This window comes from Salvia hispanica, chromosome 3 (genome assembly GCF_029641045.1).
Source record: "Salvia hispanica isolate PSC_SH4W2 chromosome 3, Shi_PSC_v1, whole genome shotgun sequence".
Classification (NCBI taxonomy): Eukaryota; Viridiplantae; Streptophyta; class Magnoliopsida; order Lamiales; family Lamiaceae; genus Salvia; species Salvia hispanica.
In genome coordinates, this window is record NC_142694.1 from 50357539 (window position 1) to 50374412 (window position 16874).

The window sequence follows — 16874 nt, forward strand, 5'->3', positions numbered from 1 at the left end:
AGCACATGTGCCGACGTTCAATTTTACATTTGTATTCACTAGATTTTCCTTCACCAGTTTTAATTAAACCGTAGAATGATGACACATCATTCCAAGGAAATTAAGCTACACATACCGCCTTGTGCGGAAAAAAGAATTCAGAGAGGCTTCCTTACACCATCCAATGACGACGGCGACAGCGACGACGACCGCCGCTGTTCGTCCTATCATCATTTCTCTCCTCGTCCTCTCCCTTCAAACAACCTCTCTCTCTCTCCGCGTCGAGGGAGACCATCTCATCCAATTCAAAGCGTCATTGAAGGATTCATCATCTCTCGACCCCACGTGGGTCGCCGGGACCGATCCGTGCGCCCGGGATCGGCCCTGGCTCGGCATCCACTGCAGCGATACGACCGTCTCGTCGCTCCTTCTCATGAACCTCGGCCTCTCGAATAAAGTAGAAACTACCATCGATGTTGTGCCGTTGGAGAAATTGGAAAATTTACGATTTGTTAGCTTGGAAAAGAATAGCTTCTCCGGGCCGATCCCGGAATTCAACCGGCTCGGCTCGTTGAAGTCGCTCTTCCTCTCCGGAAATGGATTTTCCGGAGAGATACCGAGCGGATTCTTCACCCACATGGGGTCGCTAAAGAAGTTGGAGCTCTACACGAACAACTTCTCTGGAAAGATCCCGGGTTCTTTGCAGCAACTCGATAGCCTGATGGAGATATTGCTGCAAAGGAACCGGTTCTCCGGCCCGTTCCCGATTTTGGATCAGGCATCACTGAAGGTTTTGGATTTATCTTTCAACAATTTGGAAGGGGAAATCCCTCATAGCATGCAGAGGCAGTTTCCTGCCGCTGCATTTGAGGGGAACCCTGGCGCCTGTGGGGTCGCCATCAATAAGCCATGCAAGGCTGTGGCCAACACATTGCCTCCCCTCGGGGAGGCAATCATGATGGCCAGCGCCACCACCAAATGGGTGGTGCTGGCTGTTGTGGTGGCGGTGCTGGTGGTCACGATACTCTTTAAAAAAAAGGATAAGAGTGACATGTTTAGCATGATCGGAAGGGATCCGAGCATGCACAGCCACCACGAGCACGCAGTGGAGGTCCACGCGCCGAGCATAAACCGGCGCGGGGTGGGGTCCTCACGGAGGGTTGGAAACCACAGTGAGAATGGGTCGACTAAAAAGGCTCACTCCAATCATGGGAAGTCGAGTGATCTTGTGATGATTAACGAGGAGAATGGGGTGTTTGGGATGTCGGATTTGATGAAGGCGGCAGCGGAGGTGCTCGGAAACAGCAGGATGGGGTCGTCGTATAAGGCGACGATGGCGAATTATGCGATACCGGTGGTGGCGAAGAGGATGAGGGGGATGAATAAGTTGAATAAGGATGCGTTTGATGTTGAGATAAGGAGGCTGGGGAGGATACGGCACCGGAATATTCTCCCGCCGTTGGCGTATCATTACCGGAAAGAGGAGAAGCTTCTGGTTACCGAGTTTGTGCCCAAGGGCAGCCTCATGTTTGTGTTGCATGGTACTCTTTCTTTCTCCTTTTTCACTTTGTTTTCATAATAGAAATCGTCGAGTTACTATATTTCCGTTTACAAAATACATTTAGAAGTCCTTTAGTATATTGTGGGATGTAATAAAATATAAACTCGTAAAAATTACAAATCTTGAAATCTAAGAGCATCCTCAATGCATGCGGATGTCCCATAGCCTTCATGACGGACTTTCCAAAAACACCTCCTGCCACGTCATTAAGGACATCCCATATCCTTCCCAGCACTGCCACGTCAAACGGACTTCCCACTGCACAGTAGCGGACATCCCATAGCCTTCCCGCGCGGACTTCCCGCAATAAAAAAAATTCACAAGTGGTGTGAGTGAAATGAAGTTCAACGAGCCGTATATATTGATTTTGAAAAAAAAAGTAGAATTATCGGATGTCCGTCCGCATGGGCAGACGACCCGCGGGACATCCGCGGACGGCGGTCCGTCGCCCGGCGAAAGTCCAGCGTTGATGATGCTCTTAGAGCGAGTTTGCATTTATCACTATCCAGTATTTCGTTTCATCAGATCAATACATTTTGTTATATTAGGTCATTTCAAATTTTCGTTTCATTAGATCCTTATATTAATACAGGTGATGGAGGCATCGCCCACGCGGAGCTGGATTGGCCGACGCGTCTCAAAATCATAAAAGGCATAGCCCGAGGGATGGGGTTTCTCCACACGGAGCTGTCAGAGCTGGAGCTCCCCCACGGAAACCTCAAGTCGAGCAACATCCTCCTCTCGAGCAACCACGAGCCTCTCCTCACGGACTACTCCCTCCACTCCCTAAGCAGCAGCGCGCAGTCTCTGCAGGGGTACAAGAGCCCCGAGGTGGTCCTCCACCAGCAGATCACCCCCAAGAGCGACGTCTACTGCCTCGGTGTGGTGATCCTCGAGGTGATGACGGGGAAATACCCGTCTCAGTATCACAACAACGGCAACGGCACCGACCTGGTGAAGTTGGCCAAGGAGGCCGTTGCCGATGGGAAGGCGGCGGAGCTGATTGATCCCGAGATTGTTAACGGGGGAGGCGACGTGGCGGATATGGAGAGGATGGTGTGTATTGGGGCTGCCTGCGTTGAGGAGGATCATGAGGCGAGGATGGAAATGAGGGAGGCGATAAGGAGTATAGAGGCCGTTCAACTTTGATAAACAAATTACTACTACTTTTTTTTGTAGAATTCATACTCATTTTTCTTGTACACCTTGTGTTGGATAAGTGTAGATGTCAGGTATCCGTTTCTTTTCTTACTTTTGCTTTTTATTTTATTTTCCTTGTACTCAACTCACATGGTCAATTGATCAATGAAAATGAGAAACAGTATTATTACATTAAGTTTATAATTTTAAAAGCATATTTAATAAGTAGTACCTCTGTCCCACAATGTGTCACATTTTACCATTTTGATCTGTCTCACAATAAGAATTACATTTTATTTTTACTATAAATGATAAGTAGATCTCATATTCCACCAACCAATTCTACTCACATTTTATCATAAAATCTAATACTACCTCCGTTTTTTAAAAATAACAACTATTTCCTTTTTAGTACATTCTTTAAAAATAACAACTTTCAAACTTTCCATTTTAGGAAATTTCTACATCCCTAATAAAGTGGACCCCATTATCCACTAACATTAATTCAATTACTTTTTTCTCTCCCTCTCTCTTACTTTACCAATTTTTCTCTCTCTTTCTCTTACTTTACCTCTCACTATCTCTTACTTACTAAATTGTGCATTAAAACCGTGTCATTTCACATCTCCCTATTTTTAAAAAACAGAGGTAGTATATATAAGTGGAACCTATAATCCATTAACTTATTCAATCCATTTTTCTTTCTATTTTTTAAAACTCGTGTCCACACTAAATGTGACACTTAATGTGGGATGAGGTAGTATTAGACAAATAAATTACAAAACTAAAATAATAGAACATGTATATCTATACACAAAATTGAAGTACCATCTATACAAATATAAGTTAAACTTTCTTTATCTCTTAGAATTAGACCAAATTTGTCATTTAAGAATATCTCTTAAAAATGGGCTAATTCTATTGAAGAAAACTTTTTCCACTATAATAAGGTGAGTCTCATTCTCCAGTAACAATACTACAATCACTTTTTCTTTCTATCTTTCTATTACTTTACCAATTGTATATTAAAACTCGTGTCATTTCAAATGTTTTTTATTTTGTAAAGAAAGAGGGAATATAACTTAACTGATTATAATGAAACAATACTCCCCCCGTCCCACAAGGATATGCACTCTTTTCTTTTTAGTTCATCCTATAAGAATATGCAATTTCTAATTTTGAAAACTCTTATCTCTCTGATAAGGTGAGACTCATTCTCTACTAACAATATTTTAATTACTATTTCTTTCTACTTCTCTCTTATTTTAGCAATTTTACATTAAAATCTGGTTAAACCCAACATGCATATTCTTTTGGAATGGATGGAGCACTTAATAAAACCTAATCATTACAATTAAAATCTTCAAATCAAATTGACTCAGTAACTCTTGATGTAACAACCTACAATTGTTCATGGTTAAGAATAGATATTTCGAAATTAATTTAACATAAGCAAGTAGTAGACCTTGACGAGTGACGATATTGAAATTGGAATGAGAACTTTAGATCATAAATATTAAGAAACATAATAACTCAATCACGGTGTGTCTTTTTAAAACTGTTTATTTTTATAGAACATAGTGAATATAAAAGAATGTGGATGAAATACTGAGAATGAAACATCTCAAAATGGAAAAAATGGACATATCATAGTGGACGACAGAGACGGACCCAGGTGGGGTCGGGCGGGGTTGGCCAACCCCACCGCGGGTCCATGCTTACACCGGAAAACTCTATCTGTATGTTTGGCGCCCCACAGAAGCCTCACTTCCGACCCACGGAAGCTCGGACTCTGAAGAGAAATTAATAAGAAAGTAAACTTGGAAAATTAAAGAAATAAAGAGAGGAAGACAAAAAGAATTTCGGGAGTGGATTACTTGTGAAAGAATAAAACGGCAAAGTTTGAATTTCGTATGAGTCAAGTTTGTTTTGGTAAAGAGAATTTTGAAAAAGAATGGCTAAACTGCGTAAGAGGGTGTTTAGATGGTGGCGTTAGTTTGAATTTATTTTCGTAAGACAACAAATATAATTCTTTAATATATTCTTAGTATTTAAACTAGATCGAAGAGTTCTTTTTGCTTTTGGATAATTTTTTATTAGTACTTAATATTTACTTTTAATTTTTCTAGAAATTACAATTGAAGTCGAGAGTGTTCGAACTCGGCACTTCATACAATAATGTCTAAGCTTCTTGCCGCTAGGACAAAGGCTCTGGACTAGTACTCCCTCCATTCCATAGTAATAGGGACATTTTTCCATTTCCGTCCGTTCTATAGTAATAGAGTCGTTTCCCTTTTTAGTAAAAGTCAACACATTTTTCAACACATACTTTGCTCTCTTTTACTTTTTTCTCTCTTCATATCTCTACTTTTTTTCATTTTCTACTTTATTCTCCCTTTACTTAACTCACCTAACACAATTTTTCTTAATCTCCGTGCCGAAAAGTTTTGCCTCCATTACTATGGAATGGAGGGAGTATTATTTAATATGCTTGAGTTGCTTAAAGATGTCCGTTGCCTTTTTACGTTTTTGAATTTATTTTCATTTTTAGTTAATACGATTAATTATAATATTTGCAAATATAATTAATATAATACACCGAAAATATTAACAAAGATAGTCAGAATAAAAGTATTGAAAAAAAGTACAAGGAATTTTCATTAATTAAAAATAGAGTAAAAGCCAAAATTGGTCCTGAATATATGTCCATTTTATCATTTTGGTCCTAAACTTTATCTTTTGAATTTTTTGGTCCTGTACATTTCAAATCGGATCACAATTGGTCCTCCGTTAACTATTCCGTTAATATTTAATAGTCAACGATTTTAATCACAATTTTGACCAATTTAAGCAACTTTTAATTATTTAATCATCAAAATTATTTTTTTAAACAAAATCATAAATTATTTGTTCTCATTGCCACTCTCATCTTCTTCCTCCACTAATTCTCTTCTCCCTCGTAACATATACTCCCTTCGTCCCGCTTAAGATGACACGTTTTCCTTTTTAGTTTGTCCCAACTAAGATGACACATTTCCTTTTTTGGTAACTTTTTCTCTCCAATTAATACACTCAACCACTTTTTCTCACTCCTATTAAAATATTCATCTTTCTTTATCTCTCTACTTTAATACTTACACCCACCTTCTCTCTCTCCAATTATACACTTTAACCAATAATTCCTAAAATCCTGTGCCAGCTAAGGAATGTGCCATCTTAGCCGGGACGGAGGGAGTAATTGTTCTGGTAAAATGAAGTACTCCTACATATTGTTGTTTTTGATTTATAAACTTTATTTCCCCCAAAAATGATCTAGGGTTTTTGGCAAGAAAAATCGAAAAGGGTTTTTGGCATATATCCCCTTTTTCCGCTTAAAGTAGTAAGTATTTTGTTTGTAGTGTTGATTGTAGAAGAAGAATTGGTTGCAGGTGGGAGAAGTGGGAGAAGTGAGAGAGCTGTCGGAAATATTTCAATGGAAAGAGGAGGTGGCAAAAGGGCTTCCTGGGTGGAAAGAGGAAGAGAGAACTCACGTCGGAGAAGAACTTTCAGACGTCTTGCTATACCTCGTACGGTTGTCGGATATGTGTGGGATTGATCTGGGTAAAGCTGCCCTCCGCAACATGGAGCTCAATGCACTCAAATATCCAGCGCCTGTCAACAACAATGACCGTGGAAATCAGTAGTAATTCTTCAACCAATGATGACTCTGTTTTGGTTTAACTCTTTCGTATTGTGGGTCTCGATTTTACGAGATGGAACTGTTGCTGCTTTTGTTGTTCTGTTTAAATTGCTCTTCGATCGTTCGTGACCGGCTTTTCTACATCCCCTATCAATAATTTATGATTTTATTTTAATGTTTTTTATGATTAAATAATTAAAAATTGCCTAAGTTGGTCAAAATTGTGATTAAAATCGTTGATTGTTAAATATTAACGGAATAGTTAACGGAGGACCAATTGTGATCCGATTTGAAATGTACAGGACCAAAAAATTCAAAAGATAAAGTTTAGGACCAAAATGATAAAATGAGCATATGTTCAGGACCAATTTTGGCCTTTACTCTTAAAAATATGAACATTTGCTAAACAAGTCAATGATATATTTTTTTAAAATAATAATTTAATCATTTTGTTTAATATAAAATAATTATTTTAACAAATATATAATTATTCTTATTAGCATCTGACCCCACGAGTTTAATTTTTTGGATCCGTCATAGCAATTGAGCATTACTCTCTCCGTCCCATAATAGGAAGCACTCTTATTGTGGGCACGAGTTTTAAGAAATGTAAAAAATAGTGAGTTGAAATAGTTAGTGGAACGTGAGAAATTTTTTATATTGATTTTATAATAAAATGTGTGTGAAGTGAGTTAGTGGAATGTGAGAACTCATCATTTATGGTAAAAAATGAAGTGTGACTCTTATTGTGGGATAGATTAAAATGAAAAAGTATTGATCTTACAAACCGGAGAGAAAACTTAATTAGCTAAAATTGAGAAATTTGACAGTGTTGCACGAGCATTAATTTTAATAGTTGATTCATTTATCTTTCTTTGCTACTAATATTTTGTTTTATGATTATTATTAAGAAGTTATGATAAAAATAAGATTTTTGGAGTTTTTAACTTTTGATAAATTGAGTTTAAATTGTGTTTTTATTAAAAAAAGATAAAATAATAAAATAAGCAATACATGGTATATAAATATAAGTAATATAACTTAAAATGAATATAATAAAGCAATACACCCTCCGTCCTAGATTTGTAGTAACATTTTGCCATAAAAGTCCATCCCAAATTTGGAGTAACATTTAGAATTTACCATATTTGCACATAAAATTTTACCCCATTATTCACTAAAATTACACCCAAATGCCATTATCTATATTAAAATAAATTAAAACAAAAATAAAAAACCAAAAAGTCAAAGAGGGACTCACCTTCAACCATCTCACTTCATTTATTACACACTCCATCATCTCACTTCACCATCTCATTTCATTTATTACGCACTCCACTTCTCACTTCATTAATTATACACTCCATCAATTCCTTAAAACTCGTGCCATAACTAAATGTTACTACAAATGTGGGACGAAGGGAGTAGTTTATAAACCTAATCATAATAAATTAAAATCTTCAAATCAAAGTGATGGAGGGAGTATTACTCCACCTAAGGGCATCCGCAACGCTATCTCTTATCCGTCTCTTAACTGTCTCATCTCTTCACTATTCATGGGCCCCACTGTACATTTCAGCTCATCTCTTATCTAAGAGACAACACCTGCATCCCTCCATCTCTTAACCATCTCTTAACTATTCATTCAATTTCATTTTTTATTTTTAATTCCAACAAATTCAATTAATAAAAAACACACTTCACTATAAATAAAATAAAATTACAATTTAAATACCTAAAAAAATAAAAAAGACATAATTAAAAAACTAGAAATTACAAATTGCACACTTAAACTCAAATAAAAAAAATGGAGACAAAGAATCAGAAGAAGGAGTTCTCTAGTGACGATCATCTAACGGTTGCCAAATTTTGCCCAAATGTGCTCCATTAGATCCTCCTGGAGTTGGGCGTGGGCGGTAGAATCACGTGTCCTGGCCCGAATAGACAACCGCTCTTGCAAAGACGGATGCACTCCCGTTCGAGGCGGACTACTTGCGGTTGAGCTTCCCGGGGTTTCAGGGTCGAACCAATTTCCCGCCTCAGGTCCTACGTCGGCAACAATCATGTTGTGCAAGATTATGCACGTATACATGATGTCGACCATATTCTTCATAAACCACTGTCGAGCCGGGGCTTTGATAATGTTCCATCGAGCTTGGAGAACCCCGAACGCTCTCTCCACATCCTTGCGAGCAGACTCTTGCTTCTGCGCAAAAAGAGACTGCTTTTCGTCCGCAGGCCTGTTGAACGTCTTCACGAAGGTTGGCCACTTCGGATAGATGCCGTCGGCAAGATAGTACCCCATTTTATACTGGCGATTGTTAGCGACGAAGTTGATGGCCGGCGCTTTACCATTCAGAACTTCAGCGAAGAGGTCGGAGTTGTTGAGCACGTTGACGTCGTCGTTCGAGCCAGGGACCCCGAAATACGCATGCCAAATCCATAGCCGGTAGTCGGCGACGGCCTCGAGTATAACGGTGGGGTGGGTGCCTTTGTGGCCGCTCATGTATGACCCCCTCAACGCCACAGGGCAATTCTTCCATTGCCAATGCATGCAATCGACACTCCCGAGCATCCCGGGGAATCTGTGCACTTGTTCGTGAAGACGGAGCAGAAACTGACAATCTGCGGTGGTTGGCTTCTTCAGAAATTCGGCGGTCAAGGCTGCCCGGACGCCTTTGCAGAAGTTCAACAAACAAAGTCGCCCAGTGGATTCTCTGACGTGCAGGTATTCGTCGAACGCATCCGCCGTTTGTCCAGTAGCAAGCTGACGGATCGCCGCAGTATATTTCTGGAGCGTCGTGTGGCTAGGACGGCCAACAGCGTCGAACCCTTCTCTAAAGAACTCTTCCCGTGCCGCCAATGTACTCGCGATATGCAAAAATAGCGGGCGTGACATACGAAAACGGCGACGGAAGTAGATATCTCCCCACACCGGGTTCGGACTGAAGTAATCACGTTCCAACCTTGCGGCGGCTTCCTCCCGGTTACGGTGGATGTATGTCCGGCGTCGCCTAGGAGGCGCGACGACTTCCTCCTCCCTACATCGATCTTCTTCTAGCGATTCTTCCATTATTCGACGCATTTGCTCAAATGGATCCATAATTGATTAAATTTGGGAGAAGAAAAAAAATAAAGGAATGATTTTATAGAAGTGATTGGAGAGGAAAGAAAGAGAGATGAGAGAATAGATGTGTGTTTGTGTGTAAAATGGAGAATGGAGAAGAGTATATATAGAATATAAAAAAAAAAAAATTAAAAATATGACCGTTCATATTACCGTTTTTTTTTTCGAAAAATCTGATTTTTTTATAAAAAAATTGAATTATGACGTCATAAATCCGACGCCCACTCGCGGGTCGGCGAGTGGGCGTCACGCCAGCCGCCTGCGCGCGCCACGTGGCGCCGGGCGTGTGTCTCGCCAGTTCGAGGCTGGCCTCGCCAGGACGCGTCGGGTGCCGAGACGAGACGGGAGCCGCAACTCTGTCTCGATGTCGTCTCGTCTCGTCGAGACGAGACCGAGACCGCAACGAGGCAGCGTTGCAGATGCTCTAATCATTATATAAATCTCTCTACTTTATTTCATCTAACAACTCTTCCTAAAATCTCGTGGCATTCAAGAATACGACCATCTTAATAGGATAGAGGAAATATTAGTTTTTGAAGAAAATATAAATTTAGTTGTCCAAACGTATTATCACGTGTAGTAACTAGGGAATCATAGTAATAAAGATACTTGTATTGTCTATCTTCCTTACGTTTGTCACTATATGCAACTACATAATTTTGGCAGGATACACCACGAAACAATTATTTTACACTAATAAGAAGATACGCAGCGTGAAGTACTTTTAGATTTAACTCAAATATTTTATAAATATTACTCTCTTTGTTTTAAAAGAATATGCATTTTTTTATAAACACAAGTTTTAATTTAAAATTAAAAAAGTAATAAAGAGTTATAGAAAAAAATTAATTAAAATATTAATAGAGAAAATAGTTTTCAAATTGAAAAAATTCATATTTTTGTGAGACCGACTAATAAGGAAATAATGCATATTTTTGTCCCCGAACAAAAATTACCAAAAAAAAAAAAAAGAGAGGGAAGTAGTAGGTGGTACAGTAGCATCATATAAACAGGAGAGAATGGATGGAGAGTAAAGCGATAGAGATTGAAAATGGGATCAACATCACCAAAAAGCTCTAAAGTCGTGGCAAAGCTCAACCTCAAACCTCATCCAGAAGGAGGGTTTTATTCTGAAACATTCAGAGACACCACTGTTAACCTCTCTAAATCTCATCTCCCACCACAATGTAACCCCTTCTCCCTCTTCTCTACTTTTTTCGTTACTCGCTTTCTCACTCTCTTCGTCTCAAATTACTTCCCCGTAATTGAGCATGAATTTCTCTATTTCTTAGTGGATTTCATTTTGTATGTCGGTGGGCTTGCTTTCCCTGTTTTAGGTCTTCGTAATTGCTGTAATTTCCTAAGCTGATTTGTAATTAGTTTTTTATTCAATGCATCAATTGAAACGCCGGTTTGTTGGATGTAGCAACAGTACTAGCAATGAACTATGCCTTCATTGAACTTTATGTTGAACTCAATAACTTGAATGCCAATTTTGATAAAATTATGACTGTTATATCCATTCTGCTCTTTTTTTCATGAACAATTGCTTAACATGTATGTCCCCCAGTACAGAGTTTTAGTTTTGCGATGGATTTTATCTGTTATGATTAGATTATTAGATGATCTCAGCGATGTGCGTTGGCTGCCAAAATCAATCAAGGTTATATCTCTTTAGAATCACATTTTAGAACTCATAAGATCAGACTATGGGCATTTGTATCCTGGGAATGGGCAATTTTCCACCTGCTCTCACTAGTGTTTTTACAGTTTAAGAGTCCTATAAATAATTGGTTAGATGTGCCAAGAGACTCTTCTGATGCTACAGAAGACAATATTTTAACATTAACATTGAAGTGTGCAAACATTTTAATGAGCTGAACTTGAACAAACATCGGGCGTTTATATTTTAGCATTGGCCTAGATAGATAGAAATAGACACAAGGCCCAAGACCCTTGATAATCTCTACAATTTGAGCTAAATTTTCTCGATTCATATCCCATTGAAATGAAAAAATGGTAGGATTGGGGAAATTTTAGTATTGAGGTAAAAATACGTGACCTTAGAATATGGGATCAACCATGTTCAATTTAGATAGATTCAGTCCTCTTTTGCATCAATTTCAATTTTCAATCAAACTCAAGATACTGAAACACCGTATTAATAAGGAATATTAGATTAACCAATTCCAACCACTTTTTTCAGTTGGGAACTCAAGTTAGGACTTAACATGACATAGGTCTTTTAAACAAATCAAAGTATGTTGGCTCATCTCTGAGCCATGTCCCCTTTCCCAATTTTGTAGATGGTTTCGTACATCTAAACCAGTGTCACGTGCTGAATGCTGCTCGCATCATTTAGTCTATTTTCACCAAGTAGAGCATTTGATCGCTTGATTCACTTTCAACTGATCTAGGCATCTAGAGATAAAATTTTGGGAAATTCTTGGCCAACCTTGTATTCTTAACCATCTTAGTGGCTGCCACTTGTTTCTTACTTCAGATTATAATTTTGTGAAGCATTTAATTTTGGAGTGCAAATATTCTTAACCATTCTATTCTCACTAAATTATGTTTACACTAGCATTGCATACAAGTTCTAAAGTCAATCTGCCTTCACTTCCTCTCTCTGCTGGTTAAACCTGCAAGAGTAACTGTATCTTGCAGAATTTGTTAATGTTCAAGTTAAAAATGGGATTACATGTAATATTTTATGTTGAGTTAATATATATACTATAATTGTACAGTTTGCACTTTGCACTTATAAAAATCATTATTATAACTGTATGCTTGTTTTGTCTTCCATGCATAAGTTATGGTACTACTGTAGCAGTGCTATGCAACTAAAAGTTGGAACTCTACGAAGTTTTATGGGTTTTTTTTTTGCAATGTTCATGCATTATTAGAATTTTGGCGATTGAAGACAAACTTCCCTTTCCTTTTTTCAATTCAAATCACCCTAGATTTTGCTTCTTTTCCGTCTGGGGTTGTAGAAATTTTCAGGGGTTAAGTTGTTTTGCCATTGAAACAGTAATATTAGTTTTTAGTAGAGGGTCAGGGGCAGATATAGGTACAGCCAAGTGGATTAAGGCAATGGATTGTTAATCCACCACGCACTGGAGTTACTTTCATTTCACCCCCCAAACTCTATCATCACTTATTCCCTTTGTGTTTTTATAATTTATTGAATTTCCCTTTTTGTTTGTGTTTTAATAATTTATTGAATTTCCCCTTTTTATTATTTTTATGGGTGAATTTAGTGTTTGTTGATGTTTCATAGAATGATTTTCCTAATATTATGAAAGGCCAAGTGGCCAACAGCAATTTAGTATTTTTCCCTCAAAGCGTAGGAATTGTTATGGTGATACAATGAGAGTAAAAGGGAAAGTTGTCGGGGCTAAAAGTAAACAACTGAATGTATAGTTGTATACACTATACAGAGTCATAAATGAGGTGATACTCAGAAGATATTTGGTGGAGCAAAGGAACTAAACTTTTAGGGGTGAATCAAATTTCCATATATAAGTGTGCTTTTTATATTGAAATTCAAAAGAATGTTTTCAATTTGCTTACTCAATATTAAGAATTTGTTGGCAATTGACCCTGAGAATTTCATGCTGCTTAGATTTGGTGATGGGATGATTTTCCCCACGACAAGCGTGCAAAGCATCTTATGATAACAAAGCAGTGTCTCAACTGATTCATTGCTCCACTGCATTAATTTTTTGGCTTTGTAGCTGGAATATTATCATTATTATTCACTATACTAGAACTCAAGAATACTAATACATGTAGAATGTGGGTGTAGTACTAGTTCCTCATCTATTTTTCTTAGTCTTGATTCTAATTTTTCCTGCAGATAAGGTTGATCGACCTGTCAGTACAGCCATATACTTCCTATTGCCTTCTGGAAGTGTTTCTCACCTCCACCGCATTCCCTGCGCAGAAGTCTGGCATTTTTACTTGGGAGAACCCCTAACGGTATGTCTACATCGACCTCTAATATGATATCTGAATGCTCAAATAATCTTAGCATTATGGTTAATTGGATTCAGATTACTGATTCCTTAAGGGACATTTTCTTTATGGAAAAGGTGGAAAACAAATATATTCACTATTTCCCAATCTTTTCACATGTTCAGTAAGTTGTGGATAATTTTCCCTGGGCAGGATAGGATTTTCTTTTTGGGCAGCTTGTTTTCCCTCCATTTCACTCCATGAAATATACTATCACATTTTATCATGTTTTTTTCTCCCTAGAGAACAAGGGATACAAAAAGATGGGAATGGGATGAAAATGGTGGGAACCAATTATCCCATCTCTTCTTATTTCTCGAAATAAATTTGCAACCAAAGAGAATGCATCCTAAAAGATGTAGAGAAGTACTGATTTGATTTTCCTTTCTTTTGTCACATGATTCTTGCCTCGTGTGATATATATGCAATCTTGTAAGCTGAAAAAGTGTGGTTTTACTATTCATTTTGTCATGTACTAAAACAATAGCTTAAGTCATGTTACTCATGTTATGCCAATTTTCATCTCAGGTGGTAGAACTCAATGACAATGATGGGACTGTAAAATTTACATGCCTTGGACCCGATCCACTTGCTGACAATCAAGTAGTTCAGCACATGGTGCCTCCAAATGTCTGGTTCGGCGCATTCCCTACACAGGATATCGACATCTCATCTGATGGCGCTGTTAAACGAGCCACAAGGGATCACGAAGCACACTTTTCTCTTGTGGGATGCACCTGCGCGCCTGCATTTCAGTTTGATGATTTTGAGCTGGCAAACCGCACTGAGCTTGTCTCTCGTTTCCCCAAGTACGAGTCCCTCATCACTATGCTCACCTTCGCTGAATGAATTGCCTTTACGTGTCACTGCAACAAATGATGTTTCACTGTATGATTTGAGGTGTTCACATGAATTTTTCTTTCATGCTACGTTGATCTGGTCTCTTATTTTGTATTTTGTACTATGATGAATGGATATTTATACAGCTTGTTGATTATGTACGAATAAAGTTTTGCTCTGATCATATTCCCACTTACCAATCTCTAAACATTGAAAATGTTGGAAACACTTCTACATCACCTGGATGCTAAAATCACACTTTTCCAGATTAGCATCACTTCTCATTTTTTTTTTTCTTTTGGTAATTGCAATATCTTATTTAAGGTACATGATTTGAACTTGAGACTTTTGGCGTAAACATTGACTATTCTACTGTTAGGCCAACATGTAACACTTTTTTTTCCAACTCCAATTGAGTTCCTTTATAAATTAGTACAGTAGCATTTTTAAATGAATAGTAGACTATGGAGTAGAAGAAATATCTCCCGAGGATTGTTAAACTTTCAATATTTCATCTGATTTTGCAAAGTTTGCAGTGGAATCGAATTTGATATCATATATATATATATATATATATATATATATATATAGGGGAGCACTAGGGCGCATCCTTAATTAGAGTGCTAACGTACATCCAACCACGTGCTGCCATGTGGCACGAAAAATGCAATATTGTATATATAAAAATGCAATACACATTTGTGAAGTTGTTCATGCATTTTCGCAGATTGCATTTTAGTTATAGGAAAATTGCATTTTTTATTGTTAAGTTTTGCATTTCACATAAATTGCATTTTTTATTGTTAAGTTTTGCATTTTCACATATATAAATGCAATCCGTATAGATATAAAATGCAAATTAAACAGTCAATATCAAAAATGCAAAACTCAACAATAAAAAATGCAATCTTCATATAACAAAAATGCAATCTGTCGAAATTCATATTGCATTTTTCTATATATAATATTGCATTTTCGTGCCACGTGGCAGCACGTGATTGGATGTACGTTAGCACTTTAAAATTAGTTAGCATATTAGTACATCCCTATATATATATATATATATATATATATATATATATATGACGCATTGAATATTGGGAGTAACCAAAAATTAGTAGATGTTAGTACTGCCTCCGTCCCACAATAAGAGTCCACTTTTCCATTTTAGTCCGTCCCACAATAAGAGTTCACTTTTACTTTTACTATAAATAGTAAGTAGGTCTCACATTCCACTAAATCATTCCACTCACATTCATTTTGAAACTAATAAATAAAAGTGAGACCTTTACTACACTAATTTTTTCAACTCACTTTTCTTTATATTTTTTAAAATCCGAGTTAAATGTGGGCTCCTATTCTAGGACCAAGGTAGTACTTATAAAAAAATAAGATACTTTTATTAAAATTGTGAAGTATGCTACTTTTTACAATAGAATACTTCATTTTTTTGGTTTTTTGGTAGTTGAAAATCATTCATTTTTATAACTGCTGTTGTATTTCAATAAAACGACTTTAAAAAAAAAAAAACCGACGATGCGCATTTATATAAAAATATATAAAACTGAAAATGTCAATAAAAAGTATTAATATATTAAAATAAATTAAATACTACTAAGAGCATTTCCAATGGAGGATGTCCCGGCGGACGTCGGACCGCCGTGCGGGAAGTCCGCGCGGGACATCCGCCATTAGAGCATCTCCAATGGTCGGCTAGCGACCGGCTAGCCGATTCTTCGCGCTGGCCGATCGGCTAGCCGAACCATTGGAGGCGGCCAGCGCGAAATCGGCGAGCGGACTGGCGTGAGCCGCCATTGTGGCGGCCCGATCGGCCAGCGCCGATTTTTGTTTTTGTTTTTTTTTTTTAAAAAAAAACCTATATAAATGCGATTTTCGTTTCATTTTCATTTGCACCACTTGTTTTAACAAGTTTTCTCTCTCTCTAACTTTCTGTACAAGAGCATCATCGAGCGATGGATCACAACAACGAGTCCAGTCCAGCGACGAGTGGATCTCAGACTCCCACAGTACCTGTGGGATCTGGATGGGGGCAGATGGGCGGGCAGATGGGCCCGGGGTTTAACATCCCTTGGAATTAGATGATGGGGATGATGGCCGGTGTGCCGGGGGGGATGCAGGGGGGAAACAGGGGGGTATGCCGGGGGGTATGCCGTGGGGGATGCCGGGCGGGAGGCAGGGGAGCGGCGGGCAGTCAGCGCCCGGGTGGGGGTATGCCCCAGATGTAGCAGCAGATGATGCTGCAGCAGATGATGGGGATGATGTGGCAGGGCGGGATGCAGGGGGGGATGCAGCACGGTATGCATCCCGGGATGCAGGGGTCACCGGGAGGGGACACGGTATATCGTTCCTCGCTTGATTTTTTGACGGCTTCGTCTCACACGTCGACCCTAGTGGAGACGCAGTTCACTGGCAATGACCTTCTGTCATTGCATGATATGAGGATCGATCTCGGGGATCCGGATACTCCCGTTCCAGCGAGGCGGGCCGCGCCGAAGAAGAAGACGAGGGGG

General features: G+C 38.5%; 2 protein-coding genes and 1 pseudogene across 3 annotated transcripts; all 3 read left to right on the forward strand.

Annotated features, from left to right (window-relative positions):
• Positions 1-163: 163 nt before the first annotated feature.
• On the forward strand, positions 164-2876 carry LOC125210293 (pollen receptor-like kinase 3). The gene is made up of 2 exons (XM_048109845.2): positions 164-1520; positions 2133-2876. The coding sequence occupies exons 1-2, from the start codon at positions 164-166 to the stop codon at positions 2687-2689; spliced, it is 1914 nt and encodes a 637-aa protein (XP_047965802.2). The 3' UTR covers positions 2690-2876.
• A 1758-nt stretch (positions 2877-4634) lies between these two features.
• Positions 4635-6363, forward strand: LOC148931035 (uncharacterized; annotated as a pseudogene).
• A 4135-nt stretch (positions 6364-10498) lies between these two features.
• Positions 10499-14527, forward strand: LOC125216865 (RmlC-like jelly roll fold protein). 2 transcript variants are annotated; one of them, XM_048118643.2, is made up of 3 exons: positions 10499-10799; positions 13346-13467; positions 14032-14527. In XM_048118643.2, the coding sequence occupies exons 1-3, from the start codon at positions 10538-10540 to the stop codon at positions 14350-14352; spliced, it is 705 nt and encodes a 234-aa protein (XP_047974600.2). In that variant the 5' UTR covers positions 10499-10537; the 3' UTR covers positions 14353-14527. The 2 variants fall into 2 exon arrangements, with proteins under 2 accessions (XP_047974600.2, XP_047974601.2); XM_048118644.2 differs by having other exon boundaries at positions 10507-10673.
• The last annotated feature ends 2347 nt before the right edge of the window (positions 14528-16874 follow it).

What these genes read in the sequence shown, in the direction of transcription:
- LOC125210293 (XM_048109845.2), top strand. Translation starts at nt 164, where the DNA reads ATGACGACGGCGACAGCGACGACGACCGCCGCTGTTCGTCCTATCATC. An exon ending in CCTCATGTTTGTGTTGCATG is followed by an intron (nt 1,521 to 2,132) that starts GTACTCTTTCTT and finishes ATATTAATACAG; the next exon opens with GTGATGGAGGCATCGCCCAC.
- LOC125216865 (XM_048118643.2), top strand. Translation starts at nt 10,538, where the DNA reads ATGGGATCAACATCACCAAAAAGCTCTAAAGTCGTGGCAAAGCTCAAC. An exon ending in GGATTTCATTTTGTATGTCG is followed by an intron (nt 10,800 to 13,345) that starts GTGGGCTTGCTT and finishes TTTTTCCTGCAG; the next exon opens with ATAAGGTTGATCGACCTGTC. An exon ending in ACTTGGGAGAACCCCTAACG is followed by an intron (nt 13,468 to 14,031) that starts GTATGTCTACAT and finishes TTTTCATCTCAG; the next exon opens with GTGGTAGAACTCAATGACAA.